The sequence below is a fragment of the Pygoscelis adeliae genome, unplaced genomic scaffold (assembly GCF_000699105.1).
Source record: "Pygoscelis adeliae isolate BGI_AS28 unplaced genomic scaffold, ASM69910v1 Scaffold290, whole genome shotgun sequence".
Lineage (NCBI taxonomy): Eukaryota > Metazoa > Chordata > Aves > Sphenisciformes > Spheniscidae > Pygoscelis > Pygoscelis adeliae.
This window is the reverse complement of record NW_008823965.1, coordinates 1,264,134-1,289,028: the sequence shown is the minus strand read 5'-3', so window position 1 is coordinate 1,289,028 and position 24,895 is coordinate 1,264,134. Positions and strand designations below refer to the sequence as shown.

General features: G+C 38.1%; 1 protein-coding gene across 8 annotated transcripts in view; it reads left to right on the top strand.

Annotated features, from left to right (window-relative positions):
* Nucleotides 1-24,895, top strand: part of BCAS3 (breast carcinoma amplified sequence 3) — a 373,363-nt gene that overhangs the window by 125,216 nt on the left and 223,252 nt on the right. For 6 of the 8 annotated variants that reach the window (XR_663607.1, XM_009323987.1, XM_009323972.1 and 3 more), the window contains exons 15-16: nt 11,789-11,939; nt 19,150-19,194. Coding sequence is in view for 7 of the 8 variants with exons in the window: in XM_009323987.1 (XP_009322262.1) it covers nt 11,789-11,939; nt 19,150-19,194 (196 nt within the window). In the remaining variant the exon portion in view is untranslated. The remainder of the gene's footprint in view (nt 1-11,788; nt 11,940-19,149; nt 19,195-24,895) is intronic. The other 2 variants (XM_009323994.1, XM_009323979.1) reach the window with 1 other exon arrangement.

Below are 24,895 nucleotides of genomic sequence, written 5' to 3'. Positions count from 1 at the left end.
GGGGAAGGGTATCTGTTCCGCTGGCGGCTGCTAGGTCACCTCCGAGAGCGGTTATTTCATTTGGGAGAATGTGCATCGCTGCTTTCGTGCCGATGACTCCTGACAAACTCTTGAGGGTGCTCCTGGTTATTTTCGAACAGATGTAAAACGCTCACCGAATAGGGGTAGTAAGAACAGACCTTCTTTTTTATGAAGGCGGGAAGAATTTACATTGCAGGCACTGAGCTGCTCGTATAAACCCTCCACGCTCACTGGGCGATGGCTGCCTAAAATGCGTAGCGATTCTCTTGACTTCGCACTCTCATTTGAAGTTTCTCTTTACATTTTTAAGGCAATTGGAAAAAAAATTAATTTACCTGGTGGGAATTTTCTGCTAATGACTTTTAGAGACCATTACTTCCTTCTGGAAAGGTCCCAGGCTTATGCGAAGCCTCTTGGCTATGGAAGTGCACGCAGAATTCCCCCGGAGCCCGGCGGTTACAGCAGCCCCCAGATTACACATGTAGAGCAGGGGAGAAGAGGTATGAACAGCCGACCGTAAGCACCAATTTGGGTACTGGCCAGGAGCTTACTGGTTCTAAATGAGCTGTGTTTTTAGCTCCCCCCCCCCCTTTTTTTTTTTTTAATGGATAGAGAATCGGTGGAGTGAAAGAAGTGGGTGGTATATTTTTGATAATTTCTGAACTGGAAGGAAAAGACCCATTCCCTTCAGATAAGTAGGGAAGTAGACTGATAAATTCTGTCACAAGGGAAGTTCATGTCTGTACATAAAGTGTTTTAGAAGTGGGCTTTTGTAAACCGTGTAGATCTGAGACTGGGGCAAATGTATGTTTGCTGTTATATTTGAAAAAGGAGTTGCGAATATTCCAGACAAATTGCAAATTTAAGGAGACTGACATCAGAAGGGAATTGCAGTTCTTGAGATACGAAGTGTAAAAATATATGACTGAGTGATTTAGCACAGCAAACGCCATAGCAGTGGTCAAAGCAAACTGTTTCAGAAAGATTGTGGGTAGCAGGCGGAGGGGAAGTAATAGGTAGTGCACAGGAGACCGCGATGTCAAAGACGGATCGCGAGGTGAAAGGAAGGTGGAAGGCGGAGAGGAGTTGGATTACCACAGATGTGAGCGTCCCACTGAAGTTTTCCTGTCAAGATGGATGATTTCAGTCTTGGTAACATCAAATTTCTATAGGGTCAAGTGTTGATGTGTCAGAGGCATGTACTGAGGGAGTCCAAGGAAAAGTGGTAACTGGATTTTTAAGTGTTTCTCTGAAAATGACTTAATAAAATGACATTTTGGGATTCTATTGTTATTTCAATTGTTCTCTCGATTACTTTCTCTTAATTTACAGTAAAATGATGTTTTTCCATCTGCAAATCTCACCAGTTAACCAGGTATATAAAAGACAAGCTAGTGTATCTCCAAGACAAGCTAGTGTATCTCCTTCTCGTACATCGTGAGTAATAAAGACATCCTGCAGGTTATGCATCGCTTTTGATAGGGTTTTGCAGTTCTTGCCAATTGGAAATTAATAAATAGCGATATTAGTGATGCAGAAGGAGGAACGTGCTCAACTGCTTTATGGCTTCTAGGATGCTTTATGTGTCTGTGCAGAGGACTAGATACACTTGTACACGGCTGAACAGTGTTTTAAGGAGAAATGAGTGTGATCAGCATAAAAGCAGTCACTAAGATTGAGCTTTGAAATAACAAGCCAGCTGAAAAGAGTTGGTCGCTGAAGGAGCGATGCAGGAAAGGTTTTCTGAATGGCGTTTGTGTCCAAAGCACAAAAGGGGAAAGGCTGGGATTAGGTCGGGAGAAAAGAGGTCTACAGGGGAGACAGCGTGGTCCAGAAGTTTGTTGGTGGGTCAAGGAATGTAAATGGCTTGAGGGAGCTGTGATCAGTGAAATGACAAAAAGTAGCTTTGCTCACCTGATACAAGCCTGTAATATGTTTGATCAGAAAGTGAGAAAGTAGAATCTAGAGTTTTTCGAGAGACCGTATCAGCTAAAGGAGGAGGTTTAAGTATTGAGGGTGTTGTATGACAAGTAAGTTTTGGCATGAAGGAAGGTCAAAGCATGTGAAGCTCTGTGTTAGTAACCAGCGAGGGAAAGGAATGGGACAAGAGCTGGTGGGAACAATCGTTTTGTCTGATGGACCTGCTGAGTTCAAGCCCAAATACCTTCTGCTTCCCCTGGCGGTGGGTATTCTGGGGCACAGCCACTGCCGCTGTTGGAAGGGAATCCAGGGCAGACCCCTCATGCCTGCAGTCTGAATCAGATTCCCTGTGTATATGATTGGTGATTGATTATGCAGTAAAGGGGTGCTGCTCTTGTTGTCTTTTTTTCAGTTTATTATTCTTAAGTAAGGCATTTAAATCAACTGTGCATTTTTGGTAGTCTGAAAAATGTAAACACTTTATGGAAAGAAACGTAAGCATTAAGATTGGAAATAAAATATACTTGTATCTTTTAAAAGGTTTATCTTTACCCTTAAATATGCTGATTGGGCTTATTCTTTTTGCTTAGTCTTTGCGGGCTGTTAAAATCAGTTGCTTTTTCCCATCTCAAGGAAATGCATCTTTGACACTTCTCATGACCTGAGTCACGATGCTGTCACAGAGCCAGAAAACATCCTTAACAGTCATGGGTAAAAGAGCAGAGCTGCCGAGGGTGTGCGGTGGGTGGAAGAGGGAGAGAGATTGCTATGGTTTACTTCAGTTCCTATTCTATGGGTGTTTCAGACAAGCCATTTATTATAATTATCCATGGATATTATTATCAAGTTCTCATATGCAGTGGTTCTCAAGGCACTTTTTTTTTTTTCCACATAACTTGGGATAAATACTGTGTATTCAACCTGGATTGATTTCAGATGCTAAAATATTTGTGCTAATTGTTGCAGCTAGAGCAAGGGAATTTAAGGCATAGGTAAAAAGGTGGTGGTGGTGGTGAAGCCACAAATGTATTAACATGTAGTTTGTTGTCAATACTAAATTCTAATAAGCTAAGCCCTTTGGGTAAGGCGCTGCTATTAAACTTTCCCTATCTCCTCACCCAACACAGCTGCATACAGAGGTGTCCTTCAGAAATTCCCAGGGCAGTCATTTGCAGTTTCTAAGACAAGCTGACCAGTTTTTCTGACTGTGTTGTCCCAATACAAAAAAATTAAGTTTGTAAAGATCATTTTATTGTGTATCATTTGCAAGAGAGGTCCAGACACCCAAATTCTCTAAAGTTCACAATGCTGAAGCGTCTCGGAGTCATCCCGGAAAGAAGGCTTTGAGTTCAAAACTGTGTTGATATGAATTATGATTGATAGACATGACAAGGGGCAGTAATAGCGCATACTTGTTTTCTCAAGCGCTTCATCATTCACCAGCAGACAGTGTTAGTAAAATTCCCATGTGCAAGAAATTGGAGCAACAGGGTCTTTAGACAGTGCCTAGAAGCTGCCTGTATGATAACCTTATTAGTGGAGTGTTAAGTCTGAGCTCACATAGTCCTTTCCTCAGAAGAGTTTGCAAACTCAAATCCAGTGCTGTCGTAGCTACAGCCACAGCTTCTGGTCCAGAGCTTGCTTATGGCCACGGGTTGGGGAGGATGGGCAGTGGACCTTCACATTTGTTTGCAAAATGTTCCACAGCTATACCCATAGTAGTTACGAGAAACTAATCGTGCAGTCTTTTAATCTGTGAAGAGTTGAAGGTGCAAGGTATGGATGGAAATAGGATGGCAACGTCTGGACCCCTTCCTGCCTGTGCCTGGCCTTTGCTGGAGATGACCTAAGAGCAGAAAGGCCAGTTTGGCTGATTTTGCTGGTAACCGCCATCTGGAGCAAACCAGCTGAAGTGTTGCTGCTGCTGCTGCTTTATGGCTATGCAGAGCCTGGAGCCAACAGCTGGCAATCAACTTTTGTTGTTGTTTTTACTTCAAGGAGAGTTTTGCCCATAAATGGACTTGAGCTTTGCACCAACAATATTTTTAGTTAAATAAATCCTGAAAGATGATTATTAGGCAAGGCTTGTGTGTGTGGTGGTGGAGGGGTTGTTTTCCAAGGAAATGCTTCAAGGCACCTTCACTGTGCAGCTCTTTGAGGAATTTTAGCACAGCAAACTGCTATCTGTACAAAATGAGGAGGGGAAGCGGCAAGGGAAGAAGCAGACGTTTGTTTCAGATTTTCAAGGAGGTATTTTTTACACAAGGCAGTTAACACTATGGCTGTCCTCTCAGCTGCTGGTGAGAGGTGCCGTGGGGCCCAGGACACTGTCACGGCAGAAGCAGCTTCCTCTCCTTTTTGATTCCTGTGGACTGTCAATGTAATTTCTTTTCCATGCAGAAAAAGAAATACGCATGGAGGTAGGCGAAATGACCAGCTGTACCTCACAAATTGTAGAAGTAAATAACAGGTTCGAATCCCAGCTTGAGGTTTGAACTGTTTTTTCATAATCCATCTTTGGCCAGGTAGAGAGAACAGGCAGCAAAGGGGTCACGGCAGTTCCTTCTCTCTTCTAGCCTTTGCCAAGGACAAGAGGAGATTTTCAGGTATCAGTGGGACGCTTTATAACTGAGGGACAAAGTTTTTGAAACTGCAGATAGTAGAAGAAAGAGAAACTTCAGAAGGAGGAAAGGAGTATTATGAGGCCATGTTCAGATTTTGAGTGGATGACGCTGACGAGCAGTTGGAAGAGCTGAAGTTCAAGGAGCTCGGGTGAGAGGGCAGCGGACTCTGTCTCATCAGTGGCTGAGACACTTGGACTGGCGCTTGCATGTCTCGGCAGAGCATTCTGACTTACGAGTTCGCCTGTCACCATCACATGCCTTGCCTGGATGCAAATAGAGAGAAAGTTCTGCTTTCTTAGGATAATCATGAGATTTAGTGCAGCTGTGTTTCAAAAGGTTCAATATCAAGCGGTTTTAAACATTATGAAAACCACCGGCTGCATTATTTTCTCCCATCCATTTCAATGGAATCAAGTTAGTGATAGGTTTTGGACTTGCACCAGTTTAGCTGAGAGAAAAATTTGCTCTAAGTAGCTAGATCATGTGCACATACATGCTGTAGCTCATACATAATATTCTTTCTTTAGCTGGTCTGATTGTACTGGAAATATTGAGGGTTAGGGTGTGAAATGAGGCTAAATTTGGTAGGATACAATTCAAGGAAATTGCAATGTAACTTTAATTTAGAAGCGATCATTAACTAAAATAATTAGTTTCCTGACTTCTTCTAGGAACACGTGTAACATTTTGCAAAGAAAGATAAAACACGTTTGACTGAATAAATCAAAACGTAAAAGAAAAAGCCTGCTTTGGCAGTAATTAGCACTCATGGTATTGAGTGTGTTTCTCAGGATGCTATTGAGTTTGTCTGTCAAGCTCTTCCAAACGACTTCTGCGAGCCAGCATTGCTTCCGCAGCGTTCTCTATTCAGGTCACAAGGCAGTGTTTCTCACCAGGGCGCTGCTGTTTCCTCTTCCGACTGTAGTAGATTACAGATTATACTGGAACATGTCTGAGAAAAGGTCAGAAACAAGGGTGAAAGTCTTGGAACCGAAGCTGGGAAGCTTTCCATTCTCATCCGGGAAACTTTTTGTATTGAATAAAAAGCAAAGCAAAATAAACCGCCATATCCATGACACTTCTGTTTTTCCTGCTATTTTCTGTCTGCCAGTTAGAAAGGATTTTATTTCCCTTGCGTTACATGCCTAGTGGGTGTTTAGTTGAGGAATCTTCAGTGTTACACTAAACAGAAATAATGGCCAAACACAGTTCATTTTCTTACAGCTCGGCCTCCATATGATTGCATAGCCTCGAGTTACTGTGGATTTATTTATCAAATTAAAGATGTTTATATGTAGTGTTAATGTCAGCAGACTACGTGGTGCGCTTTGAAATGTAGTCTGTTAAATACTGTAAGATATAAAAGCTAACAAGTGGGTTTTGAATTTTAATGACACTGCATTACTAAGCTTTTTGTACTGGAGTAATGGAAGAAAAATGAAAAAAATCAACATAGAATTTTATTATGAGGCTGAGAGGTGCTTGATACCACTCTAGTTTTTCATGTAAAGTGTATAGAGAAACTAAAATCCTTATGATCATTACGGTCCTACCACAAAAACTGTCTGGGCCAAGTCCCGTTTGCTTTGCTCACCAACAGGGTGGAATTTCTCTATGCGAAAGAGGATCCCACAACACTTGAACGAGGAGACATGCCGTATGCAGGCGAAACTGGGGGGGAATTTAATGGCTAAAATGGTTTCATTTCAGTTTGGTGGTAAGTTGATATTTGCATCCCTTAGGTGTTAGGGCGTAGTTTTGGTTTCGGGCCCGGTTGTGGATTACTGAGCTCCCTTTCCATCTGATGGGCTGAGGCTGTTGCCTGCGGGCAGGGCTGGGATCTGTGGTAGAGGTGTAGTAGAGCTAGGTTTGAATCGGGCAAGAAGCGATTTGGTTGCATTAACGTGGTACTATGCGTGGACTAAGGAGAAGGGCAAAGCAACAGTAGAGCTATCGGTGGGGCTGCATCAACAATTCTTTCAGTACCCAATAAAGTCTCTTTGCGTAACACTGGCTGCACTGTGCTGCATTCGCAGATGAGCTCCTTGGGGCTGGCGGGAATACATCTGCCCTGCTGCATTTTGATGTATATTTATGTCATTAGTAGCTGCAAAAATCAGGATGTTTTTCTTCCTCTCTCCTCAGAGATGATCTCTGACAGTAGTGCCCCGAAGTACTCCGTTCAAATGCTGACCAATTTGAAATCTGGCCTGAATTCATCAAGGCTCTTAGTTGATCAGAAGAGGACAAGTTTACTGTATTAATTGCTTTCAGTTATTGAATGTGTTTCATACAGTGTTACAAGCTAGCAAGTCTAGCATGTTTTCCCCAAAGTACAGCTTTCCTTTCACATCCAAAAATATGTTTTGAAAACGTAGAAATGTGTGATTTGATCAAATGTTTAAACCTCACGTTCACGCCTTAAGAGTATTTTATAGGTTTAACAATAATTGTAAACAAAATAATCGTAAACAAAAATCGTAGCCATCAGTAACTTCACGTTGCAATGACGAAGGTACATGGATAGTGGCGAGTGACTCTTCTGTGTAGCTGTAAGGCGGGAGGTGTTGTGGCCGGGCCGCCGGCCGTGGGCTGTGGCGGGGAGGGTGGAGGCGAGGGCGAAGCAGCGGGGACGTGAGCCCGGCCGGGCCTTACCTGGGAGCTGCTCCTGATGTCTTTTCCACAGATGTCCAGCTTTGTCAAAAACCAGTAAATCTTGTGAAGTTTATTTTCCTTATAGCATCTGTGTTTTATAATGGTGCTTTTAATTTGTTTTTTCTTTGTCTGCTGGGATTTCTTTTGTCCGGCACTTTCAGGCCTCCCTTTTTTTCTCGGTGGAAGTGAGTCTGTTAATGATGGCTGGTTTGGGAATATACCCCGGCCAGGCCGGCACGGCAGCCTCTCCCTCCGTCTGACAACAAAGCCCATTGTTGTTTTCTTTCTCCACTTTTATCCTCAACTTAATCCATTTTTCCTTTGAGTATTTGTGGAACAAAATGTCTGGAAAAGTGTGGCTCAGATTTTGGGTGGATGATATGATGGCAGTTTTGTTGCAGACTTTCAGCAAACAGGTATGAAGGCAGAACTAACTGACCGTATTTTCCGTGTTTCAGTAGGCAACATTTATCCAATATGATGCTGCACTTGTAAATAAACTTCTGCTGTCAGACTACCAGAGCCACGACATCCTCGGCTTTTTGCAAGTCCCCTAATAAAATTAATGAGAGATTTACCAGCAGCTTAAATTGAGATATAAGACTTTGTTTTCTTTTGTTTTTCTCCAGTGGAAGTCCACAAGGCTGAATTAGGACAAATTGTAGGAGTTTTTTGGACTTGGGTTTAGCTATGATCAGGAATTTGGACCTTGAGTCTGTAATATTTCAGTGAAAATAACGCAAGTGCTTCCTTTCGCATGCGTCCTGAGCCGCGGCCCAAGCTGGAGAGGGCGTGCAGGCAAATGGGAGGATGCATATGGGGAAAATAAACCTTAGCCTAAACTGGCTTTAATGTATTCCGTGCACAGCTCTTGAACTGTCATCTGAAAATGTCTTTCATGGCAGCCCATGGAAAGACAGGTATTTGACCAAAAGGACTTGCCTTGCCTGGGGTCCTGAGTGCCGTTAAGCTCACACTCTGGGTGACTACCAAGGGAAGGTGCCTCATTGCTCGGGATGCTCTGCTGGAAATGTTCAGACTGATTCTTGAGAGGGCACGTTTGCCATGAAATTGTGATGATGACAATTAATTTTCTCTAAATTACTTGCAATAGAAAACATTCCTTGAATAGTCAATAGGATGTGATTTGTGTGTAGCTGTCAGTATACAACTAAGCTAGCATTGAAAGTTAAATTGTCAGTGCTAAGTGAAGCTACTCTATTTGAAGCTATAATTCTGGGGTTTTACTCTTTATTAATATACATATTTCCTTACAAGAATGGATATATACTGTCCACATGTGGCAAGGTAATTTGAGTACAGGATTCTGCTGTATGAAAAAGGTCTGATATTTCTAGCGGACTTAAACTTTGGCTTATTTGTTGCTTGTCCTTTGACAGTGAATCAACACTGCTTGAGCTGTAGAAATAATGTTGATGCTTGACTGCATTCTTTGTGCTCTTTTGGCCTGATACGGCAGTCCTATGCACACACAACTCCCATTTACTGCGGGAGGAGTTTCCTACTTCAAAGGGCTGGAGGAATGGAGAGTGACTTTATCAAATTTCTGGATGGGTCCAACAGCACACCATAAAATTACGGGGTTTTAAAATGACTTAGTAAACATAATGTGTGACACTGTTTTGTTCCAGTGAAATTCAGAATGCACAATATAGCTTTTGCTGAGTGCTTAGGGAAGGAACAGCCGTAGTCGTAAGAGTGCATTTACTGGATCCCCAAGTTAAGGGGGCTATGCAGTTAAGACGATAGACATGTACCTCTCTGATAGGTCTGAGGCAACATACAATGAAGATATAACAGTATAGAACATTTCCATCCTAAAAATAGCTAAAAATAATTCCGTGAAAACAAAAGCAAGTATTTTTACTTTTTCTATTAAGCACAGTTTTCTTGAACCTTACTCATCTGCACCATCTTAATATTATTGTAGTCAGATTTTCAAGAAAAACTTTACTGTTGGAATTAATTTGTCTCCTTTTTGTAGCATTCCAACTTATAATTTTTTTCTTGTATCACTTTTAATTACATTTATTTGCAGTTAAGCAACTGAACGTTGCTGCAGAAAATACAGATTGGCAGGCAATAGTTATTGGGATAGACATTAGGTATTTACCGCTTTTCCATTTTTTTATCATGTTTGTGCTGTGAAGTGCTGTGCATTATGAGCTCTGGTTTAGTTAATTTTCTATTGACGTTTGTGTACATCAGGTTAAGCTATACCTTTAAAAATTAAATCCTTGACCTCTGAATGTTGGGTTTTGGGTTTTTTTTTTTTCCCCAGAGAATCATCATCTTAGATTTTGGTCCCATTCAGCATCTCTTTTACACATTTTCAGTTCTCTCTGTATTAGTTCAGTATTTTTTTTGTTTACTTTATGTTTTCTTTTCTTATGTGTGAGCCTAAAAATTTGTAGGATGTTGTTGCTACAATTAATTAAAAAACTCCTAAGTGATGACTTAATCCTGCAGTTTTCTGAGTATCCTTAACTGCCTTGGGATTCCTCGACTTGTGTGAAAATAAAGCAGCTCATCCTTGTGTAGGAAGGACGTCTGTAAATGCCTCATTTCTCTGCATGCAAATATTCTATTGAATCAACTGAAGGTTTTGCATATGGAAAACTACATGATGTTGGGAGCGGAGGGCACTGAGTAATTAAATGTGCCTTGAGAGAGAGAGGACTGTTACAACACAGTCACTTGGTTCAGTAGTTCATAGTTAATCATTATATTCCTAACAAGTAAAAGAAAACAAATTACAGACATTTGGAGCCCCCTCTGTAGATACCGTCGCTGTTTGCTGCGTAGCATGCAGTTGCTCGTGATGAATATAGGAGAGCAAAACACTTTCAGAGGGGCTTTGATTACATGCAACAGTAACTAATTAGACAATAATGCAGAAAACTATTCATACTCCTTTCTACAAGAACCAAGAATGCATTGTGAAACTAATCTTAAAAAAATTAATTGCATCTCAGTCTTAATTTAAAACTGAGCTGGGTTTTTTTTTTTCCCTTTCCTGTTTCTTTTTATTCCAAGTTGGTGCAGGAAAATTGCTATTAATGAAATCTGCTCTCTGGGACTTCAATAAGCTTGTTATTCATTAAAGCCTTGCTATTTCTCTTAAAAATGTATTGACCAATGTTCAGGCCAGATACTTAACACAAAATACACTTTGTAATTTCATCATTTTTGTTATTGTGCTTTTCTAAGATGCAGAGGTCTATGGACTTTGTAGAAAAAAAACAAAACCCCTAAGCTTACAGTTATATAGTATTAAAAGAAGGGTAAAGGAAGCATTGAGTGTCTTTAAGATGATGAGACATTCATTAAGATTTTTCCGCCTTCCTTTTCCTATTTTCAATCCATCTGAAGTACCATTAAAGCTTTTCAGGCAGCTTCCTGCGAGAAACCCTTTTCTGTGCTGTTTTTCTTCCTTGAAAAAAGGTGGCTGCTCTTCAGTCAGATTGTATGGATTTGGCCTGGGATTTGTATAATATCTATGTAGAATGCATTGGTTGTTTAGGAACCTAATTCCCAATATGGCTCCCTTTTGATTAAGAACAAAGCCAGCGTTTCACAGCATTATAGGAACACAGAAAAACAAGTTAATGATCTAAACCTTTTAATTCATGGTTGCTTGTCTATTTAAAGTACTTTTGATTCTGTTATAAACAGACTGGCCCCTTTTTTGTTTAACTTCTTTCTTTGGTTTCTTCACATTTCTTTCTTTACTGTCCATGAAATTTGTAGCTAGTTTCCTTTTCTAGCTGAAGAATGAAAGGTTGTGACTACAGAATGATACAGAAGGTAAGAAAGCGTATCTAAACTGGGCGTATATCCAGCACAGCCCTCTTTAAAACAAGCTAAATTTAGGGTTGTTGGGATTTTCTTGTTATGTTTTCCCCTTCCTTTTTTAGAGTACCTACGTTTTGTTTTCTTCTTCTTCTGTTTTGAAGGAATATAAAGTTTGTTACTTTTTTGATACTTTCTTGATTTTTTTACATGTAGTTTGGCATGGCTTTATTTTGTATAGTTACTTGTTATTTTCCTCTGGTCTTAGATCACCAGATTACTATTATGTGTGCCTTTATCTGTAGAGACAACAAAAGCGACCTTTTCAGGACTTTCAATTACCAACACTCTATGTGGTACTTTAGGAAAATAGTTCCCTTCCAGAACATTCTTTTTTTTTTTTTTTCCTCTCCATAGAGAATTGGAATCCAGAGTTTGTTCTTCAAACCGAACTCAAAAACATTTTGGTGAACAAAACTGTCAGGCAAGCAGCAGGTATAATTTCCTTTCCATGGAAGGGAACCTTATCCCCATATATAAAAATAAATATTTGCTGCTTCCATTGTCATTTATTTTTTTACCTGAAATGGAGAGGACTTTTTTAGATATGTTTTTGCTTACAATAAGAGCTCATTATTTCTTTTTTCTTTTTTTTTTCTTTTTTTTGGCAATGGCTTATTTCAGGCAGTTCTTAGAAATGATAAATGAAGAAGAAATTCCGATAATGTGTTTTATTACGTCTCTATCCCTTCAAGGTAAATTGAACAGCCAAGACACGTACAATAACTTCACAAACAATAATCCTGGGAACCCTCGACTCCTGCCTCTTCCAAGCTTGACTGTGGTGTTGCCTCTTGCTCAAATCAAACAGCCAATGACATTGGGGACCATCACCAAACGCACAGGGTAAGTGTATCTGCATGAACCTTTCTTAACGTTGTTATTTGTAATTAATATGGAAATAATTTGTGTTACTAGTGATACTTAGTTTTATTCCTTATTTCAATTTCAGTGTATGTATTTAATGGCAACAGAAGGGGGGTGGGGGGAAGAGAAGACAAGAAAAGAAAACCAGCATCAGATAAGTAAACAAAACCTGAAAACAAATCTCTAAAAATTCAGGAGTGTTCATTTGGGTGGGTCATTTTCTTGCAGTCTGCCATATGGGAAATACTGTACGCTGACCTCAGAAGAAGTTTCACACCAGGAATTGGTATGAAATATAAGCAGAGCTGTATTCAATCAGAATAAGTTACGGTTTTACTTTTTTTTTTTAAAGTTTGTTTGTTTTGATTTCCAAACTTTTCAAGCAGAGATTATTTTTGACTATCAGAAATGGAAAGACAGTAAGCCAGGTTGAGCATAAAGAGAAAACTTAATCCTGCTGTTTTCTTGACCTTATTTTTCCTCTGAAGTGACTGTTCTGTACTATGAAATTCACGTGTGGACTTCCATTCCGGAGCCAGCTGCACTTTGGTACTTCTCAATGTGCCGTGATAAAGCACTTCAAAATATTTGTTGTGAAAAGCTCTACTAAATATACGTATGTTATAATTACTAAGAAGATTTTGTGAGCTTCATAAACTGTAACAATTTTTAAGTTAATTGATACTGTTCAACAGTTGATACTTTTCTCTTGCTAATTTTCAAATCTTCAGGTTTTGCAATTAATACATAAAGCTAGTGGGTGATTATCCCCCCCCCCCAACCCCCCCGTTTTTTGGTTGTTCAACTCCCTGAATATTTTCTAGTTAAAAGTCTGATTGATCCATTAATTTGCAGATTGCTTTTATATTTTTAAGAAAAATAGATCGCATATGGCATGTCGTTGGACAAAACAATTGAGTCCTACAGGTTCATAACATTTTCTTGCATTTTGGCAAATGGGTGCAGGTACTTTCTTGCTTGCTTCAGTGGTTTCTTGCTCAAACCCCCATAGTGAGGTGAATTTTACCTTGTGTTTCATGAACCGGGAATTATTTTTCAGGCGAGAGCTCGCGGATATTCCTTCTCTCCCTGAGTAATTCCCATATTCTGTGCTTGAGTGTTCAGGACATCCTGTAAAATCTCTTACTGTTTGTTTATTGCACTAAGTATGCATGATAAGGTTCTAAAGCTTACATATGTATGCATATATACACGTGTATCTCTATATATGTCTATCTAACAGTCCTGCTTTTGCTGCTGTAAATGGGAATTTCATTAAGCTTGTTGAGCCAAATCATGAACTACGAACACACAATTGCCCTAAGCACAGAGGCTGTCTGCAGATAAGTTCCTGAACTTCATAGATAATTGTAAATGGGACTTATGAAACAGTAAGGAAACAGTACAAGGGTAATGTTGTGGTTTAACTTCTTCCACACATATATTTCAGTTGCTTATTTTTGCTTTTGTTTTCCTGCTTACAATTTAAACACTGGCAAGGGAAATAGGTTGCGCTAGCAATCAGGTGAATTTTGAAAGTATAGAAAGGTGTGATCTTGGATGAGGGCAGGAAAGGAGGTAGGATCAGGGAGAGGTTGGCGTGCGTGGAGACAAGCAGGAAGTTACAGTTCCTGAAAGAAGGGAAAATATCAAAAAGGTCACTTGAAGAGGACAGTCGGAGAAGGACAGAAATGTAATTCTTGGCTCAGTTGGTAGACTCCTAGAAATGGAATAGACATTTAGAACTAGGTGGGATAAGACATAGAAAGAAAATAAAAAGCCATCTGAGGGTCTGCTGGGGGGAAGGTAGGGTGATAGGAGCAATGGTGAGGATGACGATTTTAAAAAAAGCACTTGGTTTACAACAGTAATTCATGCAGCGGTCTTTACAAAGGCTGTTTCCTTAATGCTGTGGTGATACCAGCAAGCTTTTCCAGACCTATTGCAAATATAATAAATCTGCTTTATTTTACTTAATGTTTTATTCTTAAATATCTTAAACATATTCAGAGAGTGTTCATATTCAGTTTTCTTTAGGTAAATTTTACTATTCACAAACTGTCCTTGTCCTATTATTTTGTGTAATTTTTAAAACTAATTAAACTTAAAATATTCAATGAGGCTTATGTAAGGGGAGAAAACAACAGTCATGGGAAATACCCTGCTGTGTAAATAGAGTTTTCATGAATGAGGATGATAATTTTCAGCGAAGCCCATGTAGATGTGTAATGCTAAGCTGAGAGCTTCTTTCATTTGTTCTGCGTCCAAAATATTTGATGAAAGTACACAAAATTAACATGAAAAGATGTATTTATAAAGCAGGGATTTAAGAGGAATGCCTAGGATCCAAGAAGCCTGGCATGCCTAAAATGACCAAATTGAGACAGCAGCCTTAACTTAAACCTCCAGGGGGCAAAGCGTGTGTTTAACATATTTAACATCTGCCCTCATATTTCTAGAAACACATAGCAATGTAAGTCTGTACAGTGTAATATTTAGACAGGACAGGGACCATCTGCCTCACTCTGAGAAGTGTAGGAGGCATGTATTACTGCAAATGGCAAAAGACAGATGTATTTACACCTACATGGTCAGCACCTTTAAGCACTGCTCGGAGGAAACAAGGCTTTTCTTTGGGAGCAGCTGCTTAACCTTGTGATTGTGCAGTGATCAGAAAAGGAGACGAACTCGCTATCAGTTGGATTTTACAGTCGCTGTTCAGTGGCCCTCAAGCAGATTCCTGTTGTTGCTACTTTTAAAGAATTAAAAATTTAATCTGTTGCAGTACATTTCTAAAAGTAAAAAGCAAAACTAAAAGAATACCATATAATTAGCAGTTCTGGATTTGTCCGTTTTATTTGCTTTTAACATATGAAAAGCTTCTTTAAAACTAGACATCTTAATTAAAAGTTTTGCAGGTTTTATTAACCAAAAAGTCAGGTTGGGTTTTTTTCTGCTGGTATCCAAGACAGCAAAATATTTTTCACATACTGAAAGGACTGATTGGTGCTCTTAATATCATGTCTCAAGCAGAGCTGCAAAGCACGTCATTTTACTGACAAGTGGAATGGCAGTAAATTTTTTGAAAGTGTTCACAGTAGCCCTATGGGAATGAAAGACCAGAATCTGGAGTTGTGTCGTTACTGCGCTGTTCATCACAGGTGCTTTTTTTCTCATGCAAACTTTGGGTTTTGGAACATTTGCTGATCAGTCATTAAGCTCTCTTATTCTGAATACAATTTACATTCTCAGCACTAAGTATCTCAGACCATTACCTCCCTTCTTGCCATCATTGTTGTTTCCTTGTTCCCTGCCCTCTGTTTTTCCCTTGCTTTTTCAAGTCTCTCATTGTAATTTCTGCACCTTCATGAAGCACTTAATTTTTGTCCCTATGTTTTGTCATCCCATTGACTCGCTTTCCTGTAGTTTGGGCTGTCAGCACATTCTGAGGAGCAGATAGGCGTTCCCAAAGGGGCTCTAACATTAATGAGTAAGGAAGCGTCTTATGTTTTAAAGATTAGGGGGATGTAAGACAGTAAAAGAGCTAGATTTAATAAGTCTTTCTATATCCGTGCCTCAGTTTCCCTCTCAAAATTTTAATAGTAGTGCTGACTTCCTTCTCAAGTCTGGTGAATGGGTTAATTCATTGCTCATTTACAAAGAGCTTATAGATTTGAAAGGGGAAGAACTGTATGATCCATCTCATGCTTGTCTATAAAAGGCAGTGAATCAGAATATGTTAGAAGACAGCTTTGTGCTTTGCAATAGCTTTATAAGTGTTCCTTGTGTTTGTGGAATGACTTGTAGTTAGTTTCCAGTTCGTAAGAATGTGGGGACACAGATGAGATGAGGAAGGAGGGAAAGGAAAGATACAATAATTGCCCCAAAAGAAAAACTGTTGTAAAAGTTGGCTTCTCTGACAGCAGCATTTGTTTTAACTTTCTCAAGGGATATGGTCATTATATTTGTATCATACTTCATTCTCAAATTCATTATAGCTTTAGTGAAACACCAGGATGTAACCTGCATTAGTTGGGTCTCGTCAAAACAGAGACATCCGATGTACCTTATAGGAAAAGGAATAAACCTTACTTTTTTTCCATCCAAAATATTTAGATAGTGTGTTTTTAAACATGAAACTCTATCTGCTCTTCATCCCATCCCTCATTCCACCCCCAATAAGGAAGGGAAAAGTAGGTAAAGTGTCTGATGCAATTTTATCATTTTAGTGTTTCTCTTTGCTTATATTATATATACTGAAAATCGCTGATATCCATTTGTTTTATTTTGACTCGGAGAGCTTAATTTATCCCAGGTTCTACTACTGAAGCAAACAAAAATAAGGAGACCAAAGTCGTGACATCGTGATACAATTAAGTAGGAAAAAGTAACTAAAAAAGTCAAGAAAAAAATTAAGAAGTAAAGCTAAAGAATTCAGTGCAATAGGTCAGCTTTCCTGCATGGTGAAGCCAGACATTCTCTTTCTGGCACGTTTCTCAGACATGTTTTGTGTCACTTTTAGCTTTTATAATGCATTTTGGTAATAAAGCAACTACTGTAATGATTTGTAATTGATATGAAATACAGTCATTTGCACTAAATTTTGTTCAGATGTCACTATTTATGAAAGGATTCTCACTATGGCAACTTATAGCAATAAGGGTTAGAATAAGTGGGTGTTGCACAGCTTATTAAAAGCTTAAATCGTTTTTATTAAACACGATAACACAAAATCAATGAATGTTTCAGTTTTCAATTTGCTAAAACTCAGAATCAGATAAGAAATTAAGAAAATTCTGTTGGAATGTTGAATCATAAATCACCTTCATTCAATAATTTTCCTTTGGAATTTCTCACTAGCTATGAGAACAGGGAACCTCAGTGAGGTGGTTTTTTTTTTTGCCTTGGCATTGCTCTGTTACTGTCACCGAGCGTAGCCATCTGGTGCTGTCTTTTCAAGGTTGGGTTATCCTGTAATTTGTATGTTCTCTCTCTCGATTAGCATACCATCCATATTATGTGAAGGAAATAGTGAAAAACAATTGCTTATGTAAATATCATAGGAAAAAAATGGTCATCTTAAAAGAAATTAGGTCTTGTGAACATAAAGGAAATGCTAAGTTGTTTCTCTTACACTTAAGGTTTTTTATTAAGACTCTACTGTAGTCTTTGGAAGTGTAATTACATTTTCTTTTTGTTAATTTGCAAGTATAATCAGGTCAACGTAGTATGTTGTGCAAAAAAAAAAGCCTATGTTATCTTCTAAAATATTCTAATGAGCTCAGCTAAATGTCATTTGCCTGCTTTTTGCAGACAGAGAAACTGAGGCAGAGGGGCGGGGGGGAAAATACTTGCCAAAACGTCCAGGATCATAATTTAGAAATTCTAAGCTCCCAGTCAGATTCAGCCAGTCTCCAGTGACTCCTCAAATTTACACTAGATACATTCTAGGTTTTAAACTATATTGGCTATGGGTTATGCAGAAGACTTAGCTTTCCATCAAATATTTAAACAGTGCAGTAGTGCTGGGCTAATCTTCTGTTGAGCCATTAGAATGGTCTTCAACTCGGGGACGGAATGTGTTGACTGTACAGGAGATCATACAATTCATACAGTTCATACAACTTAATTGGGTTTATTCACTATTCAAAGATGATGTATTATGTCTAGAAAGGCAGCTGGTTCTACCAAATGAGTGCTCTCCCCCAAAGTGCTCACCAAACATTTATTTAAATACAAATAGTTAAAGGCTAGTCTGTTATACAGAGTTCAAAAGATCTTCAGTATGTTTTTTGGCCTATATTACTAATAAAAAAATAGGCGTGTTTCTCTGCAATATTCTTTTCTTTATTGGATTTTTACATCTTTGCGTGTCAAAGAATGTGTCTTAGGTTTTTGCCTTCACCTAAATGTTTTTTAAGAGGATGTCTTCATTCATGTTGTGCTCGTGTCAAATTTACTTCACAGAATTCTTTTTTATCAGGCTGGTATCCTTTTAATTGTGTAGGCATGTGGCTGAGCGCTTTATACATCTTCTTATGATAGACCTTTTCTGTTAGTTCATTGCCTGAAAATATTTCACTTGTTTCAACTAGCCAGAGTTTATCGCTGAGTCAGAGTATAAAAAGAAAAATGACACATTGGCATTTACAGAATCAATTATTCAGCATTTTTGTGGATGATGTTACATCCCAAATGAGAATCAAAGAAGCCTCGAGCATGTGAGTAGCTCTAAATTTACCTACTGTTCCTCCTTTTCAGATTTTCTGCAAACGTCAGTATGATGATGGCTTTTTCAAGGGTGATGTAAAGAACAAGGGAGATATCCATTAAAAATGCACTAAACTTAATGGTGTGTGATACCACTTTAAAAACTATAGGCTGTGCAAAATACTTCAACAACAACAAAAAAAATCATGGTGTAGATAAATTGTTGAGTGGCCAAAAACATTAAGCTTTGTATCAGGTGATTTTTAACATCAAATACATTTGAAATAGGTTAGGGTTCTCTTTCCTGCATTCCATGCAAGCTTGTAAGTGGGGGAATAAGATTGCTGTGTCATACAGTTGCTAAAGATTTTTAATTTAATAGCGTGTTTCTGTCCTAGGAAGAGGGCTGAGTAATTTTCTCTAAAAGGTTGTGCTTGTACTTGTCGTTTTCGCTTAGGACTTGCCTCTTTTCAGTAAATTTGTAAAACTGTCCCACTCAGACCTTCAGTGTTTCATGGAAAACACCCACGTTTGTTGCTTTTGATGCTAATTTACTTTTTCTGTTCGTTTTGACTTTAATGTCTGTTTAAGGCTCTTGACTGCTTTTGCCTCAGATTTGTCAGGAGATTTCAGGAAGGTGACCTGAACTGTGTCCAACTTGAATTATAACATGAAAGCCTGCTTGCACCTGATGTGTTACGTTTGTCACAGCAGTTGTGCATGAAGAGCCTACCCCGTCAGCTCCTGCTTCTGTGGGTGGTTGCGTTGTCAGCGGGACTGTTCACACGAGCGGTTATGTTTGTGAGCGTCAGCATGCTGGTTACATTAGAGGTCTACATCTCTTTCAGGGCATCATGAACGGTTATAAAAAATTATTTTGTTTACCCTCTGCATAAATCTGAATAGCATGATATACAGTGTACTTGTTGGTAATTGAGTTTTCATCTAATTTCTGTGCATTTTTCCCCTTTACATGAAGACCTTACCTGTTTGGAGCAGGATGTTTTTCCATAAAAGCTCCATGGTGAGTTCCCAGTTCAAACCCAGCATGCCTATAAATCATTTGCTGTCCTCACTGAAAATAACTCTGTGCTTAGACTTCTTAATTTTGGATTTTTTTTTTTAATTTGTTTACTTGCATGGCTAATCCATAGGTGGAAGCACTGCATAATTTCACTTTTAAACTACAGATGCGTGTTCACCATCAAGCATTGTCAAAGAAATGCATTCACTCTTTTTTCTTTTTTACCTTTCAGAGGGCATTTAAGTTTTCAGTAGCAGAGAAGTTGAAAAAATAAATTATTTCCCAGTGGGCAAAAATGATTGCAGTATCTTTCCAAAAAAAGCCTCTTTTTTTCTATATAGCTTCCTTTATTACTGTAGCACTAAGTTGCTTACAGACAAAACATTGATGATGACCTCTCGAAAATAAGCCAGATTAGCAGCGAGTAGACAGTAAAGTACCACAGTAAGAGAGATGAAGCAAGTAAAATGAGCACTGCAAAACAAAAAAAGAAGCTTGTCACACTTGAGAAAAAAAATAAACCACAGTTCCGTTAAAATCAGGATATTTGAAATCATAAGGGGGGTTGGGTTTAATATGTAAAATTGCAGCATATTATAAAAATACAGACAGAAGAAAAAACAAGTTTTAACAAGTTTCCCTGTGTTGGAGCTCGGTTCAGTGTTCATACACTGCTACATAACCTCCAGTCACCTTTTTATAATGAGATGGGGGGTTAGGTGCTTGAAGTTTTGGGCAACAAGAATGGAAGAAGTCTGAACATCTTACAACTTTCTTAGAAAATTTAGAAACTTTCAGCTAGGAGTTTTTGGGGTTGGGTTTGGTTTTTTAAGTTTAGCTAAGGATACTTACTAGCTTGTATCTATCAGTATCTGTTGGAATACTTGTATGTGGCTCTTGTTTCTACTACTAGAAGTTTGTTCCACATATATCACCCCCTTATGTCTCTGTCAAAAGACTATCTTCAGCAGAAAGAACTTCTTAAGTGCTTCGTTAGGATACAGAGTTCTTAAGAGAATGGCAGAGGGCAGCTGATGAGAGATACAGGAGCTATACCAAAGACGTGAAAAGTGAAGGCACTAAATATGACACTAAAGGGAAGAAGGTGACATTGCCTTATTCCTAGAGAATATCTGGTTACTGAAGTAGTCTTCCTAAGAACCATTTCCAAATGTGGTTCACAATGCACTTAAGTATTTCGTCTGATGGTGATCTAAGAACTGAAAAGGCTCTGGAAGAAGTTTTGAAAGTGGATTGTCTTAGCAAATGGATGTTTCGGTCACCCCCTGCGTGAAGCAGGAGAGACGCTTGTGAACCAGAAATTATTTTAGATTGAGGCAAGATTAAAAGGCCTAGATTAAAGAGAGGAATATATGAAATAGACTCAAAAATTGTTGCCCGTCTTTCACAAGACTCTTTTGTGGTTTGTTTAATGCCAGTGCTAGCTTGAAAATATGGTCTTTACTAGCCTACAGAGAAATTAGGATAAAAAACACACTTTGGGAGGGGGAAGAAATTATGTTGTTTCCATTAAGGTCTTAATGAGACCTAAAATCATGTAAACAAAATGAATGGAGATTTGACAGCTTACTGCCTGGCAAATAAAGGAGCCTACCATTTCTTTTCTTGCTTTTTCTTGCTTTATTCATGATTTGACAACTGGAAACATGTCTTTGTTTTCTTGTTTTAGGCACAATGATAATTAAAATTTATGTCTTTTGAGACAGATAAGCTTTTTCAGTGATTTTATGTGTAATTGCAAATTTCATGCAGTGTTTTTCTCCTGATACTTCTGTTGCTGCTTATGTAGTCTAGATAAAACTTTTACCTTCAAAAATCATACATGTTTCCATTTCAGTGGGTTTAGCTGTGGAGTTGTGGATAAGTGCTTTCATTTTTATGAATCTGATGTATTTGAAGCCTGTTCGTTGGGAATATAAAACCAATGTGACTCTCAATCTTTGCAGACTCTTACTATTTGATTGATAATATTTGAATTTGTAAAGCGGTTCCTTCATATCATATATATGCAATTTATTTATTTTTTTTAAAGTCATGTCACTTGTTTGACTATGAACTTAGACAAATTTAAGAGCCGGCAGTATTTTATGAGACATAAAGCTCTTTGAGGAACACTCCATCTCTGTCCTGTGCAGCCTCTGGTTTTCATAGTTGCCTATGGTTTTCAAAATATTTTAATAATATTAATACTTATTCTTTCTTATATAAGGTAGAAAAATAAATAATAACAAAAAATGAAAACTAGTTAAAATATTGCCATTAGTTATGATTTCTATAAAGAGCTAACAATACATTTCTAGAGATTATGGCAGAGTTTGGTTCATTACAGAAGTCAACAAGTGGTAGCACTGAATTGTTTCAGTAGCTCTTAATCTTTTCTTGTGGCATTGTCAACATGAAAGAACTTGCATGCTATTGCTGAGTCTCTTTTTTTTTACGATCTGACAAAGTGATGTCTTAATTTTCTTTAGTTTGCCCCCATTGCTTTTTGTTCCATTTCAGTAGAAAATGCTCATGTATGTTTTTCATTGGACATGTATACATTTACATCTCAGTGCTTCTGCATTTAAAATGGAAATAATCCTCCAAAATTATGTTAGAGAAGTTAATTATTATCAACAACACAAATTTCCCCAAATATTGTGGTATTTAGCTGGAGTTTGGGATTAACTTGACTTTTAGTAGGTGACTTTGTCATTGACTTCAGCTGGGGCAGGTGAATGTCAACTGTTGGTAACTGAGATGATATGGACATGGTCTTCAGTTGAGGCACAGCTCTTATTAAATTTATAGCAGAACAAGAACTATGTAATTGAAAGGGGGTTTTGTTACTATTGTACTCCTGCTGTAGGTTTCTGCACAGATACAATTGGGATAAAAATACTGCTGTGTCTCATGGAATTCTTGGTGTAGTTACACGGTCGGGTAGACCCAGACAGGAAAAAGTACACTGCCTTTTTATCCTCCCTATGTCTTAAATGTAGTGCCGTTGTTTCTCAGTGTGGAAGATTGAAATTATAAGGGTGAATGTTTTGGTCCCATTAGCTTCACTTTCGTGTTTTTAGTGTTGATTCCCAACAACCTGCACTTCTTCCTGCATCACAACCCCTTTCAGTAAAAATATGGTACAATCTTTTGAAAGTTAGTATATTGTGAAGATTCTTTTAAATTAACTGTTTTTAAAAGCGAGGCCAAACGTGCCTTAATTTCGGTTCTTGGAATAATTTATGAAGTGCTGACAGGCTAAGAGCAAGTAAAGAGCAGGAGTTCAGAGCAGAAACAAGTCATTCACCACCTACCTTCAACATTATTGTTTTGTTATCATTTATAAAGCTGAGAGGGTGTTTGCATCTACATAATAATGAGGATTTATAGTTTCCAAGTTGTTAAAATATCACAATGACATGAAAATATATTTTTCTAATGGCATTACTGTTACTGAAAATAACTGGGCTTTTGAGGTTTACTGAAAGAAAGAAATTTGAGTTGGAATGTATTGATGAAAACTCAGGGATAAAGTAAAATGGTGGTAAAATGAAAGATTCCTTAGTTGCAATAGTTTTCAGAATAGATTTGTTGGCATCTCGGCATTTTTTTCAGAAGTATGTCTAAACCAGTATGATGCACTAGTCATTTTTTGTTTGTTTGTCTTTATTTTTTAGCAGGACTAAGTTTAACCACATGAGTAATCATGTTTTACAAGGTCTGCTCTTTCTGTCTACAAAACATCATTCTTGAAGGGAAAATGTTTTGGCACTGAAACCAACACTTAAATGCATGCCTTGAAAGATGTACATCTTAAAGATATGGTGTAAATAGCTTAGACCATTTCCTCTAAGGTTGTTTATAACTGTATTTGGTTGAGCATTGGTCTTTGGGACGCAGAGTGTGGAGAACCCTGCAAAAATGTATTGTTAGAGTACCAGATTCCCTTCTGCTTAAAGGCTTGAAGAAATGGTTGAAGTCAATTATGTCTCTGTAGAAGTTTACTCCAGTTTGTAGTTGAGAATAGCATTTACTCCCAGTTTTTTTTCCATTTTAAATTGTTTTAATAACCTCAGATTGTGTTGAGTAAAAATCCAGAATATTAAGAATATTAGGATAGTATAGAAAGATTCTCTTTTCAAGAGTCTATAAGAGGAAGTGAACACGGCTGAGTCATACCTGTACTCGTAGTTTGCTTTGATGGGTAACCCTGTCCTTCTGAACAATCTTGTTCTATATTACAAACAATGATTTATTGATTGAAGTATAGATCAGTAAGTAACAAGACTCTAATTAGTGCATACATGTACATTTTCATTTCTGAAGGAATATTAGTGTATGAATATTTGGAAGGTGAGAGCTAAAAATACTTATCGATACACAGTTTGTTACAGAACTGGTTAAAAATACTGTTTCTGTGACAGATGACTTTCAACGTGAAAGAAATCTATTCTGAATTTTTCTGAGCAGCTAATAAATACTTAATATGTTAATATCAATTTAAATATTCTAATATAGATCCTGAAGTGCCACTGCAAGCAGGGTAATATATTTATAGTCAGGAACTTTTTGGAACACAGATTTCTGACCCAGTAATCTGTAGCTGTAGTTTTAACAGTTGGATAGTTAAGTGCTTTGTGGTGGTTCAATATCAGAGTTACCGACTATAAATTGCAATTGCTCTTTTGGGACGTTCTAGATTCTACCGCATGTACGAGAGTTTCAGGTCTGATCTAAGTCCATGAAAGTTTGTCTGAATCTTTCCATTGACTCTGGTCAGTGTGATGGAATTCCTTTTGAAAGGTCTTTTTTTTTTTTTTTAATGAAACATGTGACCATAGGCTTGCCGTGTGTGTGATTTATGGCAAGTAGCTCAGCCCCTCTGCTTCAGTGAGTCCATCTGTAAAACTGGTAGAGTAATACTGCACAAGGTGTTGGGAAGCTCAGTTACACTTTCTGTAAATTCCTTTCAGAAACATGGCTGAAACTAAAGTGCGAGTGCAAACAATTAGTCTTTTCTCCCATTTTCATAAATTACCTAATTTCTGGTATGCTATACAAAGTGTTTGCTGCTTTAGGTGAATTCAAGTTGAAAGCAATTTTAAGTGTTTCAAGTTGCATGACAGTAACGATGGAGGCTATATGTTTTTAACCGTATGCCATATTTTCCATGTGTTACTTACTACAGCTAGTTGCTGGAAGGAAATTAAGTGTTTGAGATCAGTGCGAGTTTTGCCATTTATTTCAGTGAGATCAGGACTGAGCTGTAAGGGACCAAGACATAGGTCTTTGGAGAGGTGCAGTCCCTGCGGCCACGTGCAGGCGTTGTAGAGAAGCCCAGCTTGTAGAATAATTTTAGTTTAACTTGCTTTTCTTGTGTTATTTTTACGTTATGTTGATTCATAATCTGTTCTTGCTTTAATATCCCTTTTTGGTTCATTCTGTTGAACCACTTCACCTGTATACAAGTAATTTGTCGTTAACAAAAAAAAATGGTAGTATGAATTAAATGCCATTATAATTATGCATAGTGTTTGAATTGCTTTCTGCTGCTTTAAAACACTTTTCTGCTACTTAATTCCATCATAATACTGCAATAATTTGTAGGCACATACATCTATGCACACAACCCCTTCTTAGAATTGAAGATCATAACTTAAAAATGACCAAGTTAATGTGGTGGTGTAATCACAGG